The 27,100-nt window shown below is 38.0% G+C and overlaps 1 protein-coding gene across 11 annotated transcripts in view; it reads left to right on the top strand.

Moving 5' to 3' along the window:
* COLEC10 (collectin subfamily member 10) overlaps nt 1-27,100 on the top strand; it is a 449,524-nt gene that overhangs the window by 401,706 nt on the left and 20,718 nt on the right. The window contains exon 1 of one of the 11 annotated variants that reach the window (XM_030875663.2): nt 8,045-8,192. The exons of the other annotated variants lie outside the window; for them this stretch is intronic. Coding sequence (XP_030731523.1) covers nt 8,045-8,192 — 148 coding nt within the window. Of the gene's footprint in view, nt 1-8,044; nt 8,193-27,100 lie in introns of those variants that run through there. 11 annotated transcript variants of the gene reach the window in all.

The raw sequence follows: 27,100 nt of genomic DNA on the forward strand, positions 1-27,100 counted from the left end.
ATTGTAACTCCAGATATTGTACTGCAGTATCTGATAAATCATTCATAGTTGTTGAATGAGTAGATGAATGAATGCATTTACATCACACATATCTATCATTCAAACTCAAACCCCTCTTATTATGTGCCCATGTAATTATTCATTCTAATTCATCCACTATTATTCAAGAAATTGCTGTGTATAGTTAAACACAGAACAAAAATAATGAAAGTCAGGAGCTTGCCTTGAGCCACATTTTAACCAGAAGAAGGTATTGATCCCTGAGTACGTAAATGGGGATACCCGTGCTCTTTAGTGTAATTAAGCTTATACTTAGATGTATTTAAATAATAGAATTTAGTAATTTATATATATTAATATCTTTTCTTTTCTCTGGTTATTTTTTTTTTATTGATTGCTTTGATTGAAAAAGCCTCACATAAAGACACTCTTTAGGTGCACTGAATCAGTACATACTGACCTGGAAACAATCTTAAGATTGATGACTTACTGAATCTATAAGAACTGATTTCCAAAGTGGAGACAAAACCAAATTTTTCTAATTGATGATTTCCAGACTTACAAACACTTCTTGAGAATTAAAACATTCCAAGAGTTTGGAATGTAATGTTGATGTTATTTTTTTTTACAGTTTTATGAAGGTATAAATTATATACCATACAATTAACCAATTGTAAGTGAAGAGTTGGAATTTTTAGTGTATTTATATAGTTGTGCAGCCATCACTGTAAAACAAATTTATAACACAGCTATCACTTCCCGGAGTTCCACTGTGCCCATATGAAATCAATTCCTGCTTCCGCCCCCAGCCTCAGGCAACTACTCATCTGCTTTCTATCTTGAGAGTCTTGCCTATCCTAGAAATTTCATATAAAAGGAATAATATAATACTTAGTCATTTTTGTCTGGTTTCCTCTACTTTGAATAATTTGGAGAGAAGCCATCATCTATATTGTTCCATGTATCAGTAGTTTGTTCCTTATAGTATCGATCCATTGTATGGACACACTGCTTGATGGACAAAATCCATCCACTGCTTGATGGACATTTGTGTTGTTTCCAGTTTTTGACTATTATGAATAATACTGTTATGAAAATTCATGTACAAGAATTTGTGTGGACATATGTTGTAATTTCTCTTGGATAGCTCTCAAAGAGTTGAATTGATGGCTTATATTTCAAGTTTATATTTAACCTTTAAAGAAGCTGCCAAACTGTTTTCCAAAGTGACTGTTTACATCCTTACCAATAAAGAATGAGGGAGCCAGTGTATCACATCCTAGCCAACACTTAGTACTGTCACTTTTAAAAAAATTATTATGGCTAATCTGTGTATAATGGTATCTCATTGGAATTTAATGAGTAATGGCATTGGGCTTCTTTCCATACATATATTAGCTATTCGTTGTCTTTGTAGAAATGTCTGTTCAGTTATTTAGCTCATGTTTTTTTATTTAATCGGTTGCATTTTATTACTCAGTTTTTTACAAGTCCTTTATGGAATATATGATTTGAAAATATTTTCTTCCAATTTGTGACTTGTCTATTTATTCTTAATGAGGTGTATGTGTGCTTAAGCACAAATGTTTTAAATTTGGAAGTAGTATAATTTATCAGTTTCTTTTATGGACCGTGGTTTTGGTGTAATATCTAAGAAATTTTTGCCTAACTCAAGGTCACAAAGTTCTTCTTCTATGTTTTCTTCTGTAAGTTTTATAGTTTTGTCTCTTATATTTCAGTTTTTTATCCATTTTGAGTTAATTTTTGAGTATGGTGTGAGATGTGGTTCTAAGTTCATTTCTTTTCATGTGGCAATTCAATTTTCCATGTGGCATCATTTGTTAAAAAGTCTATCATTTTCCCCACTGAATTGCGTTGGTACCTTTGCCAACAATCAGTGTGAGGATTTATTTCCATTCGATTTTTTTAAAATGTGTTTTTATAAATATGAGGTTTAAAATGTAAAAATAAAATAATTTTGAGTGTTAGCATGTTGCTTTCTAAATATGTGTCATTTTAAAAGCCATTCTATTAATTTCCATTTTTTACAAACTGCATGCAATTAAATTAACTTATGAGAGAGAACTTTAATCGAATAAGATGCTTACATGTGAATGGACAAAGATAAAACCAAGTCCAGAGTTGAGTTATATCACCTTGCTAGGAAATCCCTTCAGGAGATGAGGTTGTCATTTTGCTGTTATCCTGTTTTAACTAGTAGAACACTTCAGCCTTGGGATATGCTTGTTTCATATTCTGTTCGTCATTTCCCTCCAGATATCACCTAAGCTGGATGAATAATAATTAAAATGCACAAGAACAGATGTTATTCGGTCTCTGTCAGGCACTGAATAAATGTCTGATGTGTCATTCCTTCCCATTAACTGTGGATGAATATCACAAGAATGGTATCTTAGTTTCCTAGGGCTGCCATAACAAAATACCACAAATTCGGTGGCTTAAAATAACAGAAACTTCTTATCTCACAGTTCTGAAGGCCAGAAGTATGAAATCGAGGTGTTGGCAGGGGAGGGTGATTCCTTGCTTCTTCTAGTTTCTGGTTGCTCCAGGTGTGCCTTAGCTAAAGGCTGCATAACCTCGACCTCAGCCTCTGTCCTCGCATGGCCTTCTCATTTTGGGTGTCTCTTATAAGGACACTTGTCATTGGATTTAAGGACCACCCAGATAAACCAGATAATTCATCTTGAGATCCTTAGCTTAATTACATGTGCAAAGACCCTTTAGCCGAATAAGATCACATATACAGGTTCCGGGCATTGGAATATGGACGTATCTTTTATGGGGCCACCATTCAACCTATGAAAAAATGGGTAGAAGACTGGGGAAGGAGGCAGAATATCACTTGTTATTCACTTCAGTGGCATGTCATTTTTGGACAAGCACAAATCTCAAACCTGGGATTTCAATGCCTTGGGAAGTGGAAGATGAAAAATTCAGGAAAATGTGGAATCACAGAGACAATTTCATAAATGAGCCACTAATTCTTATCTTTTTAGATTTACTTCTTTTTTTGAGGGTTTTTTTTTAACATCTTTATTGGAGTATAATTGCTTTACAGTGTTGTGTTAGTTTCTGCTGTATAACAAAGTGAATCAGCTATACACATATACGTATGTCCCTGTATCTCCTCCCTCTTGTGTCTCCCTCCCACCCTCCCTATCCCACCCCTCTAGGTGGTCACAAAGCACTGAGCTGATCTCCTTGTGCTTTGCGGCTGCTTCCCACTAGCTATCTATTTTACATTAACCTCTTCTAATTTTATACCAGCTGAAAACTTGATTGGCTTATTGTTTATGTCAGAATTATGTTTTAAAGAGAAAGCATAGTTGACTTGTATTTCAACGTCTGACTTAATTTTCTAGATAACTCTTAGTTAAGTCTTTAAAGTTTCAGTAGAAATCTTTCTAGTGGGTGTTAGATATTTTTCACACACTAAAAAGGATACATTTAACATCATTTGACAACTTCCTTTCATTTACTCAATCTTCTCTTCCCTTTTAAAATTTATGTCATTCATTTATTCCATATTTACTGGGTTAACAAGGAACTTGTACAAAGTTTTTAAACAATAGCAACAGGCTCACAACTTTCAACATTTCACAGACCAGGTTCCATTAATACTTTCTTTACAACATTTTTTTCTTCATCGACAAATTTCATAGTAGATTATGCTAGATTCCACTGTCTCATTTACCACACCATTCGATTTTAACTGCACTCTGGTTTAAACACTGTTTAGAACCCTTAAGAAGAAATACAGTATATTCTTAGATGCTGAGAGTAAGTAAGCAGGAGAGATAGGGGTCAATAAAGGTAAGTGATATTATTAGTTTTCATATTATTGTGACTGTTCAATAATGACTTTCCCAGTGGTTATGAGACTCCTTGTCACTCCTTTCCTCTCATCTTGATGAAATCTCTTCACTGAGTGATCTCTTTCATTCATAAGGTGGTATTTATAAATTATTGACTGCTAAATCCCATGGCGTATTCTCAACCTTCATCTTATGCTTCCATGCATTAATTGGAACCAATTATACATTTAGACTTTCTTGTTCTTTGGCTTCCATGACATTTTGCTCCCTCTGTGATCTGTTTGCTAGCCCTTCTTTTGCCTTTTGGCCCCTGAATATAGACTCTCTTGGTATTCATACTCTTGAACTTCTTTTCTCACTCAAAATTCCACTTTTATCTCTAATCTCCATACTTATGACTCTCAGATTGAAATCTCAAATTCTAGATTTCCCCCTAGAATCAAGACCCGCATTCCAAAATGCCTGCCTGTAATCTCCATCCTGTTATTTCCCTGACCCTTAAAGTCACCCAGCCTCATTATTTTCCCTTCAAAATTATTTTTTTCCACAACCAGGGTTTCTTAGTGGCAATAGTGTTTTTCCTGTCACCCAGATTGAAACTGAAAAGTGTTTTTTAAGATCACATTTCTTGGTAAATCCTAGCTAAAAGTAGAGCAGTCCTCTCTAGTCTATGAAAGTCCTCTACTTTGAATATCCACCTATTTAAAAGCGCCCATATTTATCAGTGAGGGAAAAAGGGAACTATATTTCCAAGCCAGATAAGAAAAAAATTAATCCTGGAGATCATAGTCTCCATGAGAAAGGAAAGCACTATATGATTACAATATATGTTTTGTTTTTTTTTAATTTCTGTTTAGCTGTTGCTCTCAACATTCAGTGACTTACCAAGCCATATACATTTGTCTTCTTCAAGATCAAAAGGACTGGGAACACAGATTGAGCTCTAAAGATGTTTATCACAGAGTTATAATATTAGAAATTTTAAATTCCCAACACTAGAGCATTGATTGACTAAATCATGTTTTACATATAGAACATGTGATGCATAATCTGCACTAATTTAAATTTTGTTGTAACAGTCTATTCATTAATATAGAAAGATATTATATGCATCATTGAGTTTAAAAAAAATGTTGGAAAGAACAGGCATAGGACATCCAAGGAAAAATACTAAAGACTGTTGCTTCAAACTGTTACCAGTGGATTTCTGCTTATAAATGTAGAGAATGTACGTTCATTGTGTGCCAGGCAATGCTTCAAAAAGAAATGGAAGAACTAGAATAGATTTAGAATAGTCTAAATAGCTTCAAGAACACCTATTTTCAAAGAATCATAGAATTCAGAAAGTACATTAAATATCAAGTCCAAACTCACTTTCTATGCCTTGTGGCAATTGAAGTTGAGTGATTTGCTCTATGTCATACAGTTAGTTATGACAAATGTGGAATTTGAGGCCTGTAACACCATCCTATTAATTCCCACCATTTTCCGATCACTGTTAACATGACAAATGCATCCACTTTTGACATTTTAAGCATGTGTGGAAATGAATGCACCTTTGAAGCTGGAGAATATTCACCTTTATGGAATCCAAAGAGCATTTTAAAGCAGGAATTTTTAGACATAATTTGTATTTGAATTTCTTTTGTCCCCTTTTCAATGGGGGACTATTAGTCAGGGTTCTCCAGAGAAACAGAACCAACAGGATATATCTCTTTCTCTATCACTATCTCTATCTCTATCTATCTGTATATATCTATTTCAGAAAGAGAAAGATTTATTATAAGGAACTGGCTTACATAATTATGGAGGATGAGAAGTCCCACAGTCTGCAAGCTGAAGGCCCAGGAAAGCTAGTGGCATAGCTTCAGTCCAATCCCAAAGACCTTGAGAATCAGGGGAGACAATGGTGTAAATCCCAGTCCCAGTACAAAGGCCTGAGAACGAGGATAGATGATGCTGTAAGTTCCGGTCCAAGTGCAGGAAAAAGCCAGTCCCAGTTCAAGTGCTCAGGCAGAGAGCAAGTTCTTTCTCTCTCTGTCTTTTTGTTGTACTCAGGCCCTCAGAGGATTGGATGAGGCCCATTCACTGTGGGGAGGCCAACCTGCTTCACTCAGTTTACCAGTCCAAATGCTAATCTCATCTGGAAACATCCTCACAGACGTGCCCAGAAATAATGTATAGCCAAGTATCTGGCACCCACGATCCAGTCAAGTTGACTAGTAAAATCAACCATCACAGTGACCTTGGCAAAACTGCTTGACTTTTCTGAGCCTCAGGTACTTTGCCTGCAAAATGAGGGAATTACTATCTATTCCACGGGCTATTTTAAGGTTTAAATAAGATAAACAAGTTAAGAGACCTATCCTTGCACATAATGACTGTTCAGTCAATGCCAGTTCCTTTCCCTCCCTTTCCCTGTATTGCTTATGAAAAGATCAGTTTAGTTATACTACAGGCCTGTTGTTATGGGTTGAATTGAGTCTCCCCAGGCAAAAATAATTACATGTTGAATTTCTAACCCCCAGTACCTCATAATGTAACTCTGTTTAGACACAGGGTTATTAAACAGGTAATCAAGTTAAAATGAGATCATTAAGGTGAGTCCTAATCCATTGTAAATGGTATGTCTATAAAAAGGGAAACATTTGGACACAGAGACACACACACAGGGAGAACTCTACTTGCAGACTGGAGTTATGCTTTCACAAGGCGAGGCACTCAGAGGCTATGAGATGGGCCTGGAACAAATCCTTTCCTGGTGTCTTCAGAAGAGGCGTGGCCTTGCCAATACCTTGAGCTCAGATTTCTAGCCTCCAGAATAGTGAGACAACAAATTTTTGTTGTTTAAGCCACTTAGTTTGTGACACTTTGTTAGAGTAGCCATAAGAAACAAATCTACCTGTATTTCTTAGATTGACCATAATTTGAAATGACATCTCTTAGGGATAATTCCTTATTAGTTCTTATCAGAATATGTAAGGTTCTTTTCCAATTTCAAAGAAACTAGGTCCAAAACCCCTTGTGGCCCAACTCTTAGTTAACATGCCTCTCCAAGAACGGAGAAGGTAAGAAATCTCCCTGCTCTATGACCTGGTTCTAGTTTTTCAGAATCTTACTAAGTCTAGGCTACTCATACAGGTCATGGGGTTGATGGAACAGATAGGTAAGCGGACAGGTAGATGGATAGATAGATAGATAGATAGGTAGATAGATAGACAGATAACAGATAAATGTAGAAAGAGAGAGAAGGAGATCTCTATTTCTATCTCTGTATATATGGCTATATTTGTAGTTACATCATCTGTATCTATATCTGGTCTGCTTTTTAACAAATGTGATACCACAAGGTTTTTTCTCCCCATTTTATCAAAAACTTGCTGAAAACACCATTTTAATAAAATTGTCATGCCGTACTCTCATGCGTTTGTACTTAACGATGACTTGCCAACCATTAACATATCATTAAGCAACTGATGTCCTTTCGCCTTTTGGCCACATCTTTTAAATAAAGCTTTGCCCACATTTCAGAATATTTTTTTCAGACAGTGTACCAGAAGGCCAATTACTAGGGCAAAGGCCATAAACATTTTTAATATTCTTGATACTTTTTGCGAAATTGCTTTGCAGTGAAGTGGTGTTCCTTCCTTTGGGGTTCAATCCCAAGACAATTCTTTGCAGCAAGAGAAGAAAGAAATAAGGTCATGAAGATCAGTTGGGAGTACTAGTGTTCAACTGCTACCAGCAGCCAGTAATGAATATTTCCTTGTGAAACAGCTCAGTGCCATGCATAACGATTACATAATATGTAGGTAATTCAAGAAATCTCTGGCTCCATCTTTCTGGAACCCCAACATTTAAGTGCAATTTGGGTATTAAATTATCCATTCATGCACTGAGTTGAAGGTATCTCCGTCCCCTCTATTCTCTGAGATGTTTCTGCTGACCCGCACACTTGAGTGTTTAGTTCAGAGATAACTTTCAATAAACTGTTGTCACTTGAAAATAAACAGTCTGGACAATGTATGGTTCATTTGGAACACTGAGAAAATAAACAACCTAGGATATGCTTCCTTCCTGTTTTTACAGCCCTTTTTGGAATGTGTGGTCCAGATATTTCTCCTTCTTCCCCAAAGAAGAAGGTTTTATTTAAAATAAAGCTGTTTATTTGGCACTTCTGGGCGGCCCTTTTTTGAAGAGCCACAGCAATGGGTGGCTTCGGAGCCCATCTTCGAAGGAATCAGTTCATCCTTCTGTTGCTCTTTCTTTTGCAAATTCAGAGTCTGGGTCTGGACATTGATAGTCGTCCTACGACTGAAGTCTGTGCCACACACATAGTTTCACCAGGACCCAAAGGTGAGGAAAGAAAAATGAGACGCTCTTATCTAGTAAGTAAGCTCTCTTACTTCATCTCTCAACCCCACTCTAGCCCCCAATGACTTTCTCTACTCCCTTCCTTAGAGTTCTCTCACTTTCCTTCTATTTTAGAAAAATCAACGTCTTGTTACTTATTTTAAGATCTCCCTTGGTGTTAGGTAAGAGAACGTGGGGAGGTGCTGGAAGGCTGGGGCAGGGCTGTGATGGAATTCACCCAGGGCAGGGGGGAGTTCCATCTTCCATGCTGCTCCAGGGGAGATACACAAGCAAGACATCAACCTTCCGGAATCCTTTCCTTAAGAGCATCTCTGTTCATGGGCTGTTTTTACTCCAACTGCTTCCTCAGACTGATTTTGGTAAAGCTACTAGACCAAAGCTCAGTAAAGTAAAAATGAATTCTTTCATGTATTTCATAAATTAAGGGGCTTCTGAAGAGGAAAATATTCATCAAGGATTGGAGGTAGCATAGAAATGAACATTTCTTTATTTGAAAGTGGAGTTTTAGGGCCAAGTGCCTTCAGCTGAAGGATGATAGAATATTGCAAACGTTGTTTTTCAAGTAGAGCCAAGGTCCAAATGCACTTCCAGCAACTGGTTGGTAAAAAAATGCTGTTGTTTTCCCGGTTTCAGCTCTGACCCTTTTGTTCTGAAAGTGGTCACTGCAGCACAAATTGGTGCTCCCTCATTAGTAATTCATGCTATGTTTCTCCAGGCTAGATGGTGGAAGAATTGCATCTGCTTAAAATTTTAAGTAGAAAAAAAGGGTCTTTAAAAAAAAAAAGAAAAACATTGCCCCGTGCTTGTCAGTTATTTAAATGTGTATTGCTTAAAGTGCATTGTTCTTAATCAGTGAATTAATTTCCTCCTAAGATTGCAATCCAAGTTTTAGCCTTTGATACCATAAAATAAATGCAGGGAAGAATGATGAGGCCTTGGGGCTTCCAAATAATTTCTTGGGTGAATAAATGAATAATGCGAGGGTAAATGTTCAGAAAACAAAGTTTCAATTAGAAATAAAGTACTTACTTAAAACCATTACTGGACTTTTCATAGAATAGAGGAAACTTTGTATTATTCCTGGGGTTTCATGGGAAATGCTAAAAATTAAAATTAAAACTTTGTCCCTTCAAATGGGAGAACCCATTTTAGAATAGAACTGTTAAGCAGTTTTCCTTGCAGAGAAACTGCAACTTTCAAACTGGAAGAAGAATGGACAAAGAATTGTTAAAATAATGTCCAAAATATCGTCCAATTCAACAATTCTATTCGTTCCAACTCAGCCAGCATATATTGAATACCTGTTAAGTGCTAAGCACTATTTTAGGCACAAGCGATGCATTAAATGATATATATTAGTGTCATGAGCAATGGGGACGTAAATAATTTAGGAGGGAGAGCAGAGGGCAATTAATATTTGCTGGATACCAGCTGGGGTCCACCATGAGTCTTCCAACCCTCATTTTTTAACATAACACAAAACTTCTCCCTTCCCGTTAGAAACTCTAAGGTTTCAAATAATGGAAACCTCTTTAACTCTCTGCCTGAGCCTGTGTAGAAATTATGAGATGATTACAAGCAAAAATGTGACAGAATGAAGAAGCAAGTGCTCCTGGGGAAGAAAGACTTGGGAAGAAGCCCTCTAGAACTCCGGGTTTCAGAGCTAAGTTATGGACTTGGTATGATTTCTTCTTCCCCTAGAACCTGGGGACTTGGCATCAAATGGGTTCTCAGTGGCTTTTTTATTAAAAAGATTCCAAGATTCTGGAACGTACTGAATACCAGCTAAGTCCCAGGCATCATGTGGGATTCTAAAGGTTTCAAGCTAAGGAAGAACTTGTCTTAGAACTTGTACCTACATTGAAAGCTGGTGTTAGAGTGCAAACCCTTGGGGTCAGTTAACTCATTTTTAATTTGCAAATTGCCTGTATGTGTACCACATGCATAACATCAGAAACCTATTCATCACTGCCCTTCCTCTGCTCTATGTCCTGTGCTAGACATTGTGGATACACCAAAACACAAGGCATGTTTTTTTGGTCTTCTCTCAAGATATAAACTGCCGTCTACTCTACTTCATCCTGTCATGAACACGGTGACAGTCCTCCCCACCCGTGAATAAGGCAGATTTGTATATTTATCTCTACAAATAACAAAAAAAAAAAAAAAAAAAGCTTGATGGCTAAGCAAACATTTTAAAGAACTGGATTATTGCTTTTGTTTAATATATTTTTTTAAGAGCAAGCTGGTCTGTATTTTTCTCCCTGGCTAATCGTCTCAATACCATAGTCATCAGCACTGTGCGCAGACACTTCCAGATACTCTGAGAAACAAACAATAAAAGGAGTTTTCCCTAAATTCATTTGGGAGACTTGGAATTTAATAAAAATATATAGAGTTGCAAATGGAAAACCATTAATGCTACTCTGTCATATAATATATTGTGTAAGTCAGACACACCATTTTTTATTGCACTACTTCCCAAGCTTGACTTAGTGGGAAAAAAAGACATTGGATTGAATTTGCTTGATCTTCAGGATGGTATTACATCTGTTCATGCTTCAGTTTCTTTATTTGCAAAATGAGCTTCATCACAGACCTCTTTTAAGAATAACATCGGATAATCAAAGTGAACTTTAAGCTGTGTAGACATTATGAATAGATACTTAACAGATTCTATTTATCTTTCCTCTCCTTCCTATTTGTCTAAGTCTGTTGAGTAGTCATTTTGAGAATGAGTATTGCTCTAGTTATAAAAAATTATTCGTTGAAAGCCATTTTTATTTTTCTTTCTATGCCTTAAACTTATTATTTTATGCTGCTTAGTAAGAAAATGTTCCCTTCTTTTTTCCCCCACGTTGGTGGTTTCCTTAAACAATTTGTGTGAAATTCTGACCTCTAGTGGTTTTACTTGAAAACTGCAATGACAAGAAATTTTAACAAGAACTGTTAAAAAGAAATGTAAAACCAGTAAGAAATATTCGGGTGATGCTTCACAGTTTCCAAGGAACTTTCAAATACATTATCTTGTTTAAGTTTCACAATTTTTCAACGTGGTAGCAATTACTTTAACCTTAAAGATAAGGAAACAGTCTCTATGAGGCCAAGTGGAGGTCCCAAGGTCTTCCACATAGATGTTGCACAGTCATGCAATTTGAACTTGACTCCTGGCCTTCTGGCTCTGTGTCCACTGTCATTCCATGACATCTACTAGAGTCTATGAGAATCATGTTTGAAAATACAGCCCACTGACCCCTTTTTGATAAATGGGTAGGACTCTGCCTCAGAACATGGAATTTATGCAAGCTCACAGCCCAACATTGTACTGGACCCTAAAACATGCTGAAAGTGATGACGTGCCTCCTCTTTGATAATGAACTCCATCACTTCATTCGTTTGTTTGGAAATTAATGATAATTCACCCTATTGCTTATTTTGGGTTTTGATTTAGGAGGTTTTTCTTTCAATGAAATTTGGGTGTATGTCTATGTATGTGGTCTTGAAGCTCCTTTGCGATCCATCTGGCTTCTCCCAACTTCTCCCACCTCAAACTACTTGTCCACTTGTAGTTTGCTTCAGGCATCCTTGCTTTGTCTCCCATTCCTGACCCAGGATTTTTGCACTTGATGTTCCCTCTGTCTGACCCAAACTTGCCCCAGATCTTCCCAAGGAGAGTTCCTTCTTCTCATTCTGGTTTTAGCTCAAATGCCATTTGCACAGTGGGGCCCTGCCTGACGACCCCCTTCACTCTCTGTCATAGTTCCCAAGACATTTTGTTGTTATTTTCACAGACTTACTACTAAATGAAAATCACTTGTGTTTTTATATATCTACAGTCAGTCCTAGAATACAAGCTTTATGAAAGCAGGGACCCTGTTCATCTTGCTGAGTGTGTTTTCCTGCTGTCTAGAAGAGTTCCTGACACAGAGATTGCTCAATAAATACTTTTGATGAAGTAAACAAACCCAAATTTTCCAAGATCCCCTGACCTTTCCTTGAAAATACTTTCCAAGGATGTCTTGCAGTTCCCCAAAATGTGTTGCAATGCTTCCAAGAAAACAACTGGTCTTGGGAGACACTGTCATTGTACCACTTCAGTGGTCAAAGAACTTTCCCACCAGCGGCCACTGGTTTTCTGTAAGCACAGCCGTACCACCACTTCCCTGGTGCCCCTGTCTCAACCTGGCCTGGCCACTAACTCAGTGCCACTTCACTCAGTAAGGAAGGCTTTCCTTTGCTTCTGAGGGCACTGCAACTCCTACAAGTAACCATCTTGACTCCACGCAACTGGCCTGTGATGAACTCATGGGACCAAGAAAGGCTCTCTCCCCTTCAGCATGACTCTAATGACAACCTCAATCATGGTGGTGGCAGCAGTAATACTAACACACATTGAATAGATGCCATTGACCCGGTACTGCGTGAGTGCTATCCAGCCATTTTTAAGTTGAACTATCTCAATAGTCTTTGAGAAAGAAGACATTTTAATTCTCATCTGACAGATGAGGAAACCGAGGTTCAGAACTATTAAGTCACTAGCCTAAGGCCACACAGCTGGAAGGTGGCGGGTTGGAACCTGATTCAATTCTAGTTGGACTTTATGCTCCATTCAGAATGCTAAACCGTCTAATCAGCTGGAGGGACCCCTAAGCAGTGTTGACTGCATCACAGGATTGTACAGGGCAGGACGAAACAGCTACTTTAGTTTTTGCTTAAAGCTCCTATTGGTCCCTATGGCCCACATCTGAGTGCCAGACGCTACGAGGTACATGTGGCTTTGCCAGGACATAAACCTCTGTCTTATGGGACAGTTTCTTTCCCAGAAAACCCCTTACCTCTAGGAAATGGACTTCAATCTGGCCAGTATTTTTGCTGAACATGGCTCTGGATCCCAGCAATTGACACACTTGAGTTATTTCCCAGAAGTGTTCCCAAGCCTCCAAACAGATGGCTAGTATGCCCAGCAATATCTGGGTCACTTTCACACTCCAATGAGAAGTCTCACTATGTATAAAGTAACTTCAGAGCTTATTTGGTTTAACATCAGTTATCTTTACATTTGTGAAAACTGAAGCCCAGAGAGGTAAAATCCCGTGTTCTAGTTCACACAGCTGTTCATTGGCGGCAGGGCTAAAACTCCTCTTCCAGGTTCCCAAGCCAGTCATTGTTCCATCCCGCCGTGTTCTACCATTGTCCTCGGGTTTTATCATCCTCATTAGGCATGAAATGATCCTTCCTTAGGTTTTATAAATTAACATTAGAAAAGGAGGTCAATGTATAAACATGGTACAGAACGGTTTTAGCTGGGTCACCTTGGTACAAATTAAGTTGCTGATTTCTTTCTGGTGACTTTATCAGAGAGGTTAAGCAAGTAGGTATTTTCCCAAAACCTTTTTTTTTAAATTGTATTAATTCACCGGATTCTTTCATTAAGAGTTTTAATATGTATGTTATGCATAAGGTCAGACCAAAATTTTAAGAGACTTGGCTTTTTCAACTTTATATTCCAATGGATGGATGTTCTGAACCCATTTTTCTCCTCTTTTCCCCTTTGAATAAGATGCCAAGAAAACATTTCAAGGTTAGGTCAGGAGGGGAGGAATAGAAGTCCAGGCAATCCAAGTGTGGGCAAAGATGAGTGAGGATGTAACAACCAAAAAAAAAAAAAAATTAGCTTGTTTCATTTAAGAAAGTTGTATCCTTTACCCATACCATTTCTCCTCCCAACTCACTTACATAATAATTTGGCTATATATCAGTCGTTACGAGGGACTGTAGTAATAGGTGCTTGCATGTTGGTAAAGATCATGGGCTTTGGAGACAGAATATATGGTTTTGAATTTGAGCTCTGCCACTTACCTACCGATGTGATCTTAAGTCTCAGCGTCCTCATTTTTTAAATGGAGACAATTTTATGGCCAATCTCAAAAGCTTAATTTGAAAATTAAGACACGTGTAGCGTAGAGCTCAGCTATCATTTTTTTTCATTAGCTTCCATTGCTGTTACTAGTCACCATAAGTCTTCTCTCCCACATCCCTAAACAAAGGCTCATAGGTTGTAACCTTGGTTCTACAAACAGAAATCTACCAGGGAAATGCACCACCTTCTGCTCCTTGCTGCCATTTCCTACCTATTTCAGTCTCACTGCAAGGTCAACTTTTACTCATCAGACGCTCACAAACTTGAGACCACCCTTTCTCTTCACTAATGGTGCTTTCTTTCTGGAGTTCTCCAGTTGAGCCTGGGGCTTTTTATCAATTAAATAGAATAATAATAGTGTAAATACACCCAGTAGGATTAAATGAATTAAGACAGAAAAAACCAAGCCTCAGTCCTTTTATCTGTAACATGGGTTAGTAATGGTATGACTACTTCATAGGATTGTGAGGAGGAAAACTCAGCCAAGCCGCATAAAGCATTTAGCACCATCTCTGACACATCGTTAAGGACTCTTTAAATATTAGAAAACCACAGATTAGCAAAACCCAAGGGAGAATGAGAATTATTTTTCCATGTTTCCTTCTTCTTCTTTTTTTCCTTTAAGGAATATTTTCCTTTAGCCACTGTCTGTACCCTAGGTAGGCAGTTCTGTTGGTCTTAGGTCATTAGCCGTATGTGTAGGCCATATACAACCTAGGTGTCTCTTTTTATTTGTGTTTATGAAATACTACTTCTGGAAACTTTCTAATTCTGTTAGAAACAGTTTTATTTGTCCTCTCCACATCTTTTCAGGGTTCCAACTGATAACCAGTCTGTCGGGTTTCACACTGCTATAGGATCTGCTATAGGATCTGCTATAGGATCTGCTATATGATCTGCAATATTCTATAATTTTCCAAAATTCTTTCAGTTATATTTTACAGCTTCCTCTGCTCTTTGATAAAAGAATTATAAATATATGCAGTTGCAATCTGACACTCAGAGACTCAAGTCAAGTAGCATCTGAATAATTTAATTGTTTTCAAATTGTTTATCGTGACTGTTCTTGCTTTGAAAACTCTGGAAGCATCCTATCAGGTCTCTTGACAATACTTGTATCTGTGAAATCGATCATATAAATACGAGTCTTTAAAATTTACAAAGGGTTTATCCATTATTTCGCTTTAGCTCCACTGACGTAGTATAGGAATCATTATCCCTATTTAAAGAGAAGGAAACTAAAGCACAGTACTCTTGTTTGTGACCCCTCTGAAGGTCATTTATGTAACATATCACCCAGGGATGGGTGTATGTGTAAGACATTACAATACTGGTTGCAGTCAAAAATGCTTTACATGGTGGTGTTCTGCCTGGCCTGAGATGAACAAATATTTAGAAAAAGATTTTGATATTCAGAGCCAGTAGCTATGACAATGTCATCTCTCTCTCATGAGACCACATGCTGAGTGACCAAATGACAGGACAACCAAAAGGAAGAGGCCCATATGTCCAATGGGAAGTTGGCAGCAAGTGTGACAATGTGCTCCAGACCAAAATGAAAGTCCCCAAAGAGACTGGGAGACTTCGATGTACCACAAGGGAGCGTCTCTGGAACTGTTTTATCAGTGTTGCCCTAGCACCTGCAGAGCAAGGCTGGACAATGCCACCAATGATCTTGGGGAAAAGCCAGTACTAGCCCATAGGCACAGACCAAATACACTGAAATAAGGCTCACCTAGAGTGTACAAAGGCAAGGGCTATGACCTGCCTTCCTAGATTAGAGTACTCCTAAGGGGACATTATATTTTTATTAAAACGGGCAATTTTTGATTAACATATACGTAGGTATCTATATCTATATTGAGAAATAAAATATTGCCTGTCATATCAGTAAACAAAGGATGTCACAGTTATCAGCGATTACAGATTGCAGCCACCTCCAAAGGCCAGCTGGTGAGCCCTGAGGGAACACAGGAAGGAAAGAATACCTGCCATTCAGCAACCATCAGACTGCAGCCACTCCCATCGGTGAGCCCTGAGGAAACTCAAGTGTGAAAACACAGGATACTGGCCCCAGAGAGCTGAGGTGCATATCAAAGGAATGATTTCTGTGAGCCCAGACTCTTGCATCTTCCCATACATAGAAAAGCACTAAATTCCTAAACTTGAGATATCTAGTTTTCTTTCATAAATAGTAATCTTTTGTTCCAACTACCTGCCCTTTGTTGCAAAACTCCTCTATATCCTAGCTCCCCCTTCGCCTCCCGGGAACAGTTTTCTCAGGGTTACCTGAGATGCTGCCTCCAGGGCTTGAAGTCCTCAGTTTGTCTGCCAAATAAAACCTAACTCTCAACTTTTAGGTTGTACATATTTTTTAATCAACAATATCTGTATCTATATCTATATCTATCATCTCCTGATGATCAAGGAAAGCAATACCACGTTGGTATTATTTTAATGTTGCCCAACAATACTAACATGGAACTTTTTCCTGCTCCCTCTTTCTGATTGACTAACATTTTAACTCTGAACAAATGAGCGTATGCAAAACTAAAACCTCCAGCATTCACAGCTCCCAAGGTGTTCCTGTGCCTTCCTAAAAAGTTTTATTACTGGGAACTGAAACTACCAAAATGCATCATTCCACTGCCTGTCCTCCTGTATCCCTCTCTGTCTTACCTTTTGGAATGAGGTTAGGGCGCAGTACTCTGCCATGTCAAAAAACATCACTCATGTAACAAAGTTACTGACTCAACTTTCTTGTCAGTAGAGACCTCGTCTTGGAGCAGGGGTGTCCAGGGGAAGAGGAACTAAGTTTCGTTCTACCTCCTTTTAGCTAAATAGGATGGATCTTTTAATAAGGTAGAAGACAATTATTTTCCCTATCCCGGCTCCAGTGGCTTCTATGTAAATATTCATATGCTTCATTATGCTTTGTTAACCTAACCTTCATTGTACCTTGGGTTTTCTTTTTTCTTCTTTCTCTGTCTTTCTTTCTTTCTTTTTTTTTTTTTTTTCCAGGTTTCATAGCTCTTCTGTAGAAGTTGTATTTATCAGGTCTGAGCAGCCAAATGATCGTTTAAACCAGAGTAGCCAATGGAAGTTTTTGAGTAGGAGAATGATGTAATTAAATTTGTTTTTCAGGCAGATAAATCTCTTGGAAGGGGTGATGATAGACTGAAGGATGTGAGAAGCTCTTGGTGGAACATGAATTAAAAACAAGGGATGCATTAAGGCTGTCGGGAGAGGGTGTATTAGAGAGATTTCAGAAGCAAAATGGCAGATTATAATGAGTTCCAAACTGTGTTTGAGCCACCTATGAACATCCAGATGGAAAAGTCCAATAGGCAGTTGAAAATAGACACATCCTAAATACTTTTTAGGCATTTTTCCTTAATAAAAGCTAATCACATGACCTGTAGCCTCGACTCTTAGTTTTTATATTTTGTCTTATTTAGTGATAGCAGGGAGGACTGCCTTTCTCACAGATAGTTGGGATATACATGGACCAGGATATTCGTTTATATAATAGCAGTTACGACTTACGCTTAATAACAACACTACTCTTTTTCTTTAAATTTGTTTCTGCCCCACTTTGTACTGAAAGAAAATTTAGACAGAATATTGTATGTCACATCTATAGAGTATTGTAAACATTTCAATGCCAGAAGCACAAATCTCTGGAAGCAAAAATATATATCGGCCAGGGCGTGGGAGACCCGCACAGCCAAGGTGTGAGCTAAAAGCTGCATCGCTTCCCCTTGGCCTCTTCTTCTTATCCCTCTAATTTCTTTTTCTTTTTCTTTCTTTCTTTTTTTTTTTTTTAGGGGGGTTTCTCTTTATTTTATTGTTTTTTTAATTGAAGTATAGTTCATTTACAATGTGGTGTTAGTTTCAGGTATACATATATATGCATATATATGTGTGTATATATATCCAAGATATACATCTATATTTTTTTCATATTCTTTTCCCTTATAGGTTATTACAAAATATGTATCCCTCTGATTTCTAGTGGCTAGAAGCTCTGGGGGCCGATTGGGTGATACTGTCATAATGTCATATGTGCTGAGCGATCACTGCATTCCAGGCACCGTTCGGCCCTTCACAGGTATCATCACATTTACTCCTCCCCACGGCACCCTGGGGAAGATGTTTCACTCTTCTGAGTTACTAATGAGGAAACTGAGGCTGAAAGAATTGAAGCAGTTGCAAAATCTCACAGCCAGTGAGCGCCTGATCCCAGATGCCCTGTTCTTAACCACTGCATTGCATCGCAGCAACACAGCACTCAGTCCTAGATGGATGGGATCCCTCCTCTTTGCATTTGTTTCTGCTCACTTGGCTGTGAATGCTTTGAATAATGAATGATATGTTCAGGCAGAAGAAAACCTGCCCCACAAAACTTAATGTTGTATTTTTCATTAAGGATAATGTTAGTTGTGTTTTATTTTTTGTTTTTTTCCTCCCTGTTACTCGGACATGCAGTGACTGCAAAAGACTTGCAGGTTCCAAGTAGGAATTCTTTTTAAACAAAATAAGCCTGAAAACAAAGAGTGGGTGCTTTGTAATTCAAGTAGGAAAGATTGCAGGATTCTTGAAATTCTCACTTTTCTTTGCTAGGTTACACAGGAGTGAGGTGAAGGGGGAATGAAGTTTATGGGTCCCTGGAATGGATGGGGCACAGTAAAGGGATTGGCTGACAACATGCCATGCATATTAACAGCCCAGCTAGGGCCATATTAAGCACCCGATAAACATTAGATGTTATCATTATTGACGTTGATATTATTATTATTGTGATAAATTAGTCACAATATACATATCTCCTTACATTTTGTATTTCCTTGCATTTGTTTAGCATATTAATATTGAAAAAGCACTTCCATTTTATTTTCTTATTTGATATGTAATCTTGTCATCTGAGGAGACAGCAGTAGAGATGAGTAAAAGCCTAGTCTCCTTACCCCTACATCATTGATCTTTCCAAAGGCTCACCTTGTTAGAAGCCAACAAAACAGGCAGTAACTTCCCTTTCAGAACATTCATGACATTTACAAGACCTTGCTTGGTGCCTCCTTCCCACCAAACTTTTCGGCTTAGGTCATGTCTTGTCCAAGCTAATGTTGTATCCCTAGGGTCCAGCACAGAACTTGGTAGCTGGTAGAAATTCAGTAAATATTTGTCCAAGGAATGAATGAGTGAGCACATTGTGAAGTTTGAACAGCTCTTGAGAACAAAGTGTAGAATGTCTGCCCTTATCACAAGGAACTTACATTCTGAAGTTAAGTAACAATGCATTTTTAAATAATACTTCAAGGCAGCAATTAGAAAGTAGTAACAAGGAGCCAGATGGTGAATTACCAAGGAAATAATTCTACCAGTAAATTCAGATAATTTAGAATTTAATTTGAGACACGACTCATTGGTACGATTTATAAAAGGAGGAAAGGGCCACAGTTCTTTTATATTATTTATGATTTATTTTTTAAATCATAAAAGTAATTCAGGCTTGTCGTAACACATAGCATGTATAAATGTGTACAAAATAAGGATATATAAAGAAAAAGCTAATGATCTCTCTTTTCACTGTGACGCTGCCCTTTACAGATCCAAATCTCTCCTGTAACCATCATTAATAGCTTGTTATTAACACTTTTCTCTATATTTGTTCTGTTCATTTGTTCTTTCTTCTAAATGGGATCATATGCATATGACTCTCTAAGAGGCATTCTTTACATAATAGAACCTGGAGCTCACTCCTTATTCAGAGATCTTTCTCATTATTTTTAGTAGTTGCACAATATTCCTCATATTTTCATCAGTCTCAGCATGATAAACTTTCAGATTGTTTATGTTTTTGGTTTTTTTTTTGTCACTACAAGCAAACATTCTCATGTATACATTTGTTCTTACAGTTAAATCCCATAAAATAGGTTTGCTAAGGTAAAGTAGAGTATGTGGGTTTTTTATTTTAATCATGATTGACAGATTATTTTGTAGAAATGTTATAGCAGTTTATGTTGCCAAAAGCAATGACTGAGTGCTTTCTGTAGCTATGGCAACTTCAGATGCCATTAATCTTTTATAATTATTACTAAATATGATGGAAAAATATGACATTGACATTTACACATATATCTTTTTGTGACTAATAGTGAGTCTGGGCATCTTATCCATCATTTACTGTTTATATTTTTAGATTACCTTTTAATTTCATTTGTTGTCTTTTCTAGCAAAGCAGTTTGCAAAAACTTTTTGTACATTAAAAATATTAATCATTTTTTTTAAGTCAGTGTTTGACTTTTTCCTTGTCGCTCATATTTTTGTTGATAAACTTTATATATTTATGTGGCATCTTTCGTCATATAAAGACCTTTAATTTCTCATATGGTCATATATGTCTTTTATTTTATAAGTTTTTCCCCTGAGGAGATGAATTTCAAACAGAGAGAAAACCACGTGCCTTTCAATGGGAGCAGACATTGAAAGACATTTTAATGAACAATGAATAGACAAGTCGGGCAGGAATAGAAAGTTATGCAGGTCAATGTCAGAAAATAATGCCAGAAAGTTCCATTGATACCAGTCTGTGAAAGCCCAAACACTAGACTAATTAGTTTGGACTTGGCCTAGAAACACAGAGGAACTGCTGAAATGTTTTGAATGGGGCAGTTTTATAATGAAAATGTGATTTTATACAGATTAGTTTGCAAGGTGGTTTGAAAAAGTGAAGTTCAGATCCAAAGAAGCCAGGATTTCAACAACTATGTATACAACAGACACGATTCTAGGCCCTTGGAACCACCAGTGAATAAAAACACCATGAAGACCATTTAGGGCTCACCTGCAAGGAACATGGGTTAGTGTATAAGGACAGGAAGAGGTAAAACAATGGCAGTAGAGATGGAAGGAAAAAGAAAGGATGGACGTGAGAAAAAATAAGAATCAAGGTGGGAGTTAGGAAGGAGGAAAGGGTCAAAGCCAGTTTGGGTGTTGAGCCTGGGGGATTGGAGCCTGGGGGATTGGAGCATGGCAGTGATACTGGAAGATGGGTAAATCAGAAGAGGAAACAAAAATATGAAGTGGAGGGAACAGTAGAGACAGATATTGGTGTACAGATCTTACTCAACTTACAATGCAGTTGCATCCTGATAAACGCTTCCTAAGTGGAAAATATCATAGTTGAAAGTGCATTTAATACACCTAACCTAGGGAACACCGTAGCTTAGCCTAGCCTGCCTTAGACGTGCTCAGAACACTTACATTAGCCTACAGTTGGGCAAAATTATCTTTTTAAAAATAAAGTGTTGGATATCTCATGTAATTTATTAACTACTGTACTGAAAGTGAAAAACAGAACGGTTGTCTGGGTACAGATGGTTGTCATATTGTTTACCCTCGTGATTGCATGACTGACTGGGAACTGCAGCTCACTGCCACCGCCCAGCATCAAGAGAAAGTATCATACTGCAGATCGCTAGCCTAGGAAAAGAGCAAAATTCCAAAGTTGAAGTACAGTTTCTACTGCATGCATATCACTTTTGCATCACTGTAAAGTCAAAAAATTGGTACGTCAGACCATCATAAATCAGGGACTGTCTGTACTTGCCTGGGCTGCCTTACTAGATTATAAGCCTTTCCCATAGACTCCCCCCCAGCAAGCTGAAGTCAATTCATTAATCAGCCATTATTAAGACTGACATTTCAATCAATTAGTAATTAATTTGACTGTATTTTCATTAACCTCACATTCATCCATCTTGTTTTTAAGAATGTTATTCCTTTTACTTTGAAACCTTTATTGAGAAAGCACCTATTGCACCTGAGACCCTGTGCCAAGTACTAGGGATACAAAGAAAACAATATATCATCGCCAACGCGTCCCATCATCTACGACACAATGTGGTGGATGCTATGAAATCTGAGGGGAATTACCTTCAGAGAATGAGATTAATCCAGACTGCTAAAGAGGGAGATGGGGGCAGATGCTGAGAAGACTCTTGGGTAGAGGAGGTGACACATTAGCTGGACCTACAGGGTGCATGGAATTGGACAAAAGATAAAAATCCACATGAATTTTATTGACGAGAACGTTTTAGTATCAACCTGCCCTAATATATTGACAAATTTGTATTTTAGGTTATTTTCTTCTGCACTTACCTTGAGATATAGTTTATTCTGGTGGAGCCCAATGAAAGGGATCTCGTTTACTTCTTCTGGAGAAAGAATAGAGGAGAGTTTTAGGTGTGAGCAGGCAGAGTTAGATGTTTTCTCCTTTATGTTCCCATAACTGCTACTCTTCCAGCATCTATCACAGTAATTATGTTTACTTGCCCATTCTCTCCTGAAGTTTTGATCTCCTCATGAGAAGATCCTGATCAGTGTCTAGTAGTTATAATAGTAAGGAAACTTGTGTTTGCAAGTGAAAGAAACAAAACCAAATCCAACTTAAACTGGTTAATCATACAAACAAACAAAAGAGAGAAGAGGAATTTATAGACTCCTGTAACAGGGAGGGTTTCAGGCAGAGCTATATCCAGGCTCAAGTGATGTGTTCAGAATCAAAAACACCTTGGTTCTCTTTTCCCCTATAATGACTTCATTTTAAAGAAGGGTCTTATTTTGTGGTGCTAAAATAGATTCAGATACTTCAGTAATAGTCTATCCTCTCTGCAACCCCTGCAGAAAGAGCAAGTCTCTGTCTTGAAATTCATAACTGTCTGAGTTATTGAGGAGACTTATCTACCAATTGAAATTTGTTGGCTCTCATTGGGCCACATGTCCACTGCTGAACCAGTTACTGTGGAGAAGGTTCAAACTACGTGGATTGAGAATAAGCTAGTATTGTTTCCTATGGCAAGCTGTGGGGCCGTTACCAGAAGCACAGGTAGAAGCACAGGTAGGTGAAAGTTACAGATTTTGTGGATTAATGAGTCCCCTCAGTGCAAGGGACTCTTCTATAAATTTTGCCATCCATAGTATTATTTAATATTACAGTAACTCCATGAGACACCTGTAACTATCTTAATTTTCCAGGGTAGAAAATTGAAACAGAGGGGATAATTATTTAGGATAAGATTAAAGAGCTGTTAAGTGGAGATTTAGGATTTGCACCTAGATCTCTGTGACTATGATTCCGTCTGCTAGGGCTGCCATAACAAAATATCACAAACTGGGGGGCTTAAACAACAGAAGTTTATTGTCTTACAGTTCTGGAGACTGGAAGTCCAAGGTCAAAGAGTTGGCAGATTTGGTCTCTCTTAGCCAAGGCCTCTCTCCTTGGCTTGCAGTTGGCTGTCTTCTCACTGTGTCCTTACATGGCCTTTTCAGGGATGTGTGCACACATCCCTCATATTCCTTTGTGTGTCCAAACTTCCTCTTCACGTAAGGACACCGGTCAGATGGGATTAAAACTGCCCTAAAAGCCACAATTTAACTTAACCACCTATTTAAAGGCCTTATCTCCAAATATAGTTCCGTTCTGAAGTGCTGGGGTAGGGCTTCCACATATGGATTTTGGGGAGAAGATACAATTCAGCCCATAACAGACTATAAAACTCCAGTTCATTGCACCAAGCTTCTGGAGGAAACTTGAATGACAGTCCTGTCACTCATTCAGTTTGAATAGACTTAATGGTTCTGAAGGCTGAGCCCCTTGAAAATTTCACCTTGGTTAAAAGCTGTCACCTTCCATGTAAGATTCTCCCTGGGACAGCTTTCCTCCTTAAAGACATGAAGTTTGCTATGGACTAAGATGAACGTGGTTCTTTGGTAAACATATCCCTACTGTGAACAGGAATAAACAGTGTTTTGCGAACACGTTAAATGTGGAAAAGGTACGAAAAGCGTTAACTGTTTAGAATGGTCTTATTTCACGCACATTCATCATAACCAGGTGAGGTAATGTTAGGGAAGAATCTCAGAAAAATCTCTTAGAGGACCTATGTGCTACCACCGTATTTTTACTAATCATGGAGAAACATACTGTTGTTTATTTATTTATTTATTTTTGCGGTACGTGGGCCTCTCATTGTTGTGGCCTCTCCCATTGCGGAGCACAGGCTCTGGGCGCGCAGGCTCAGCGGCCATGGCTCATGGGCCCAGCCGCTCCGCGGCATGCGGGATCTTCCCGGACCGGGGCACGAACCCGTGTCCCCTGCATCGGCAGGCAGACTCTCAACCACTGCACCACCAGGGAAGCCTTACTGTTGTTTATTGTTCTTAAGCAAGGTTGACCAAGGTCAGGGTCTCCCCTATCAACAGATAAGCTACCTCACGGCCATGAAGATGCCAAACACAATGTTTACAAGCGATTTTTCACTTAGAAATCATGCTTGCTTGCTCAATTTTTATGTTTTCATTAAAAGAAATATGAAGAAAATTGCCCCTCAGAGTCTCAAAGAAAGAAAGATGCTGTGATAAAATGTCACTATGCATCTGTAGTCTCTCGACACTGTGTACCCAGTGCTATCTTTGGGGGATCAGTAAGCCATACCTGGTTTTAAATTAAAGATAATCTTCTCCTTAAAAAAATTTAAAATATATATCTAAATATAATATTTTCCTATTGGCTCCCAATAACCAAGTGATGGGTGCCAATTCTAGGGTACAGGACTATTTAGACAGTTAAAGAATCCCACTTTCAGGCAATGAACAGGAGCTGTACAAGTAAGACTAGACAGGGAATAAAGGAAGTGAGAAACCTTATTAGTGATGTTTTCCTCTTCCCGCAATTACCATCCCAAAGCTATTAAAATGAATCAAAGTACCATGTGTCTCAGAGTAAGGAAACAACCCTCAATATGGGAGACTAAACATGTAGGTACTCTAGTCATTTCCAATTACAGATAAAACAGAAACTTTGGAAGGTTAAATATTACCCCTAAGTTCACAAAGCTGGAAAGTGATATAATTAGGACTTGAACTCAGGATATGTAAGAGTGGAACCTGTGGGCTTCATCAATATATCACCCCAGCTTCCCAGGAACTGCTGTCTTCTGTGAAAGATCAGTGGAAATTTGTCTTCTTCCAATCACTCTGGTCATGGCAGTTTCTTACTAGTCCTTTCAGAAGAGAAAATGAAATTATTTGTCATGATTTGTCTTCAGAGAACTTCGGTTTACTCCTCTGAATGTCTTCTCCTCTTCCTAAGTGCTTGCCTGTTTTTCATTAGATTATATGCAGCACAGCAGTATGGGCTCCAGATAAATGAAATCACAAAACACAAATCCCCGCAGCCCACTAAAAAGTAGGATCGATATAATGATATTTCGTTTACATGGGAGAATGTTCTTACCTTTTAGAGACACTTGCTGAAGTCTTTGAGAAATATTGGTTATAATTTACTTTAAAAAAATCAGTAAAAATAAAGAGATGAAGCAATGACAACTTGTTAATTGTTAAAGATACCTCAGTATCTTTAATGGGTGTATATTTACTTAGCTATCTTTGCGTGAAAATCTTCATAGTAATGAGTAAAAAAAATGCCTAGTCAAATAAAAAAGTAAGTAATGATTTTAAAATAAGGATTGAGATAGGTTCAAAAGAGATGACCTTTCATTGTAATCATCATCATCATTTTTGTACCTCCATTCTGTTCTCATTAAAACAAGAATAGATGAGTTAAACACCAGACACTGTGCCGAACACCTCTCACGCATTGTCTCCTTTAGTCCCTGACAATCCCTTGACGTAAGGAATTTTTCCTCCATTTTACGGATGAAACTGAGACTCAGAGAAATGAAATGACTTTCTCCAGAGCTCTTTTCTCCAGTGCGGTGCACTCCTTTTCCCTTAGGGTGAGCCTTGTGAGTGTGACTGAGTTGAAGGGATCCAGGGCATATGGGCAGGTAGGTAGAGGCACAGAGGGACTGGTAAGCTGGGTGAATAGAGGAAAGGCAAACAATAGCAGGTCCCAGTAAGGCCTTAAAAGTTTTCTTTTTCTTTTTTAAAACAAATTTGTATTGGAGTAGAGTTGATTTACAATGTTGTGTTACTTTCAGGTGTACAGCAAAGTGAATCAGTTATACATATATATCCTCTCTTTTTTAAGATTCTTTTCCCATATAGGCCATTACAGAGAATTGAGTAGAGTTCCCTGTGCTCTACAGTAGGTCCTTATTAGTTATCTATTTTATATACAGTAGCGTGTACCTGTCAATCCCATCTCCCAATTTATCCCTCCCCCTCTTCTCCCCCGGTAACCATAAGTTTGTTTTCTACATCTGTGACTCTATTGCTGTTTTGTAAATAAGTTCATTTGTACCATTTTCTTTTAGATTTCACATATAAGCGCTATCATAAGATATTTGTCTTTGTCTGACTTACTTCACTCAGTATAACAATTTCTAGGTCCATCCATCTTGCTGCAAATAGCATTATTTTGTTCTTTTTTATGTTTCTGGGGAATAATGAGGTCGTGATTGTGGAAGGAAAAGTACTGGGATGTGGTCCACTTTATGACCTTACTAGTGTATCTCATATATATGAGAGGTCCAGACGATAATTGATACAACTATGAAAATTTCCAAAAATGAAGATGCAATCAGCATACGTGGGAAAAGGGCGTAAGTAGGGTTGGGGAGGACATATTTTAGGTAGGAATCTGGCCTCACTGATAAAGCACACCATAACACCTGTATCACTCAGTTCCAAGGCTGACCAGGAGAAGGATTGTTAACAACTTGCCCCCAGTCCATAGATTATTCTGGCAGTGGGAAAAGTCCAGCTTCCAGTGAATTTTTTTTAGCATTTCCAAAACCAATTCACTAAGTTTTCATAATTACTTCCTTTGAGCAGGGATAATGACCTAGGTTCGGCTATTTCATTTCAAACTAGAATTTCCTTTTAAAAGAGTTTTTGCTTTTTGGGGAAAAAAAATTGTACCTAAGAAAAATTGGTCAGCTGTGTGCTCTGCTGGAATTCTGCTGGAGAGATTATCACAACAAGCTGGTGGCCTGGCAGGGGC

This window comes from Globicephala melas, chromosome 17 (assembly GCF_963455315.2).
Source record: "Globicephala melas chromosome 17, mGloMel1.2, whole genome shotgun sequence".
NCBI classification, from domain to species: domain Eukaryota; kingdom Metazoa; phylum Chordata; class Mammalia; order Artiodactyla; family Delphinidae; genus Globicephala; species Globicephala melas.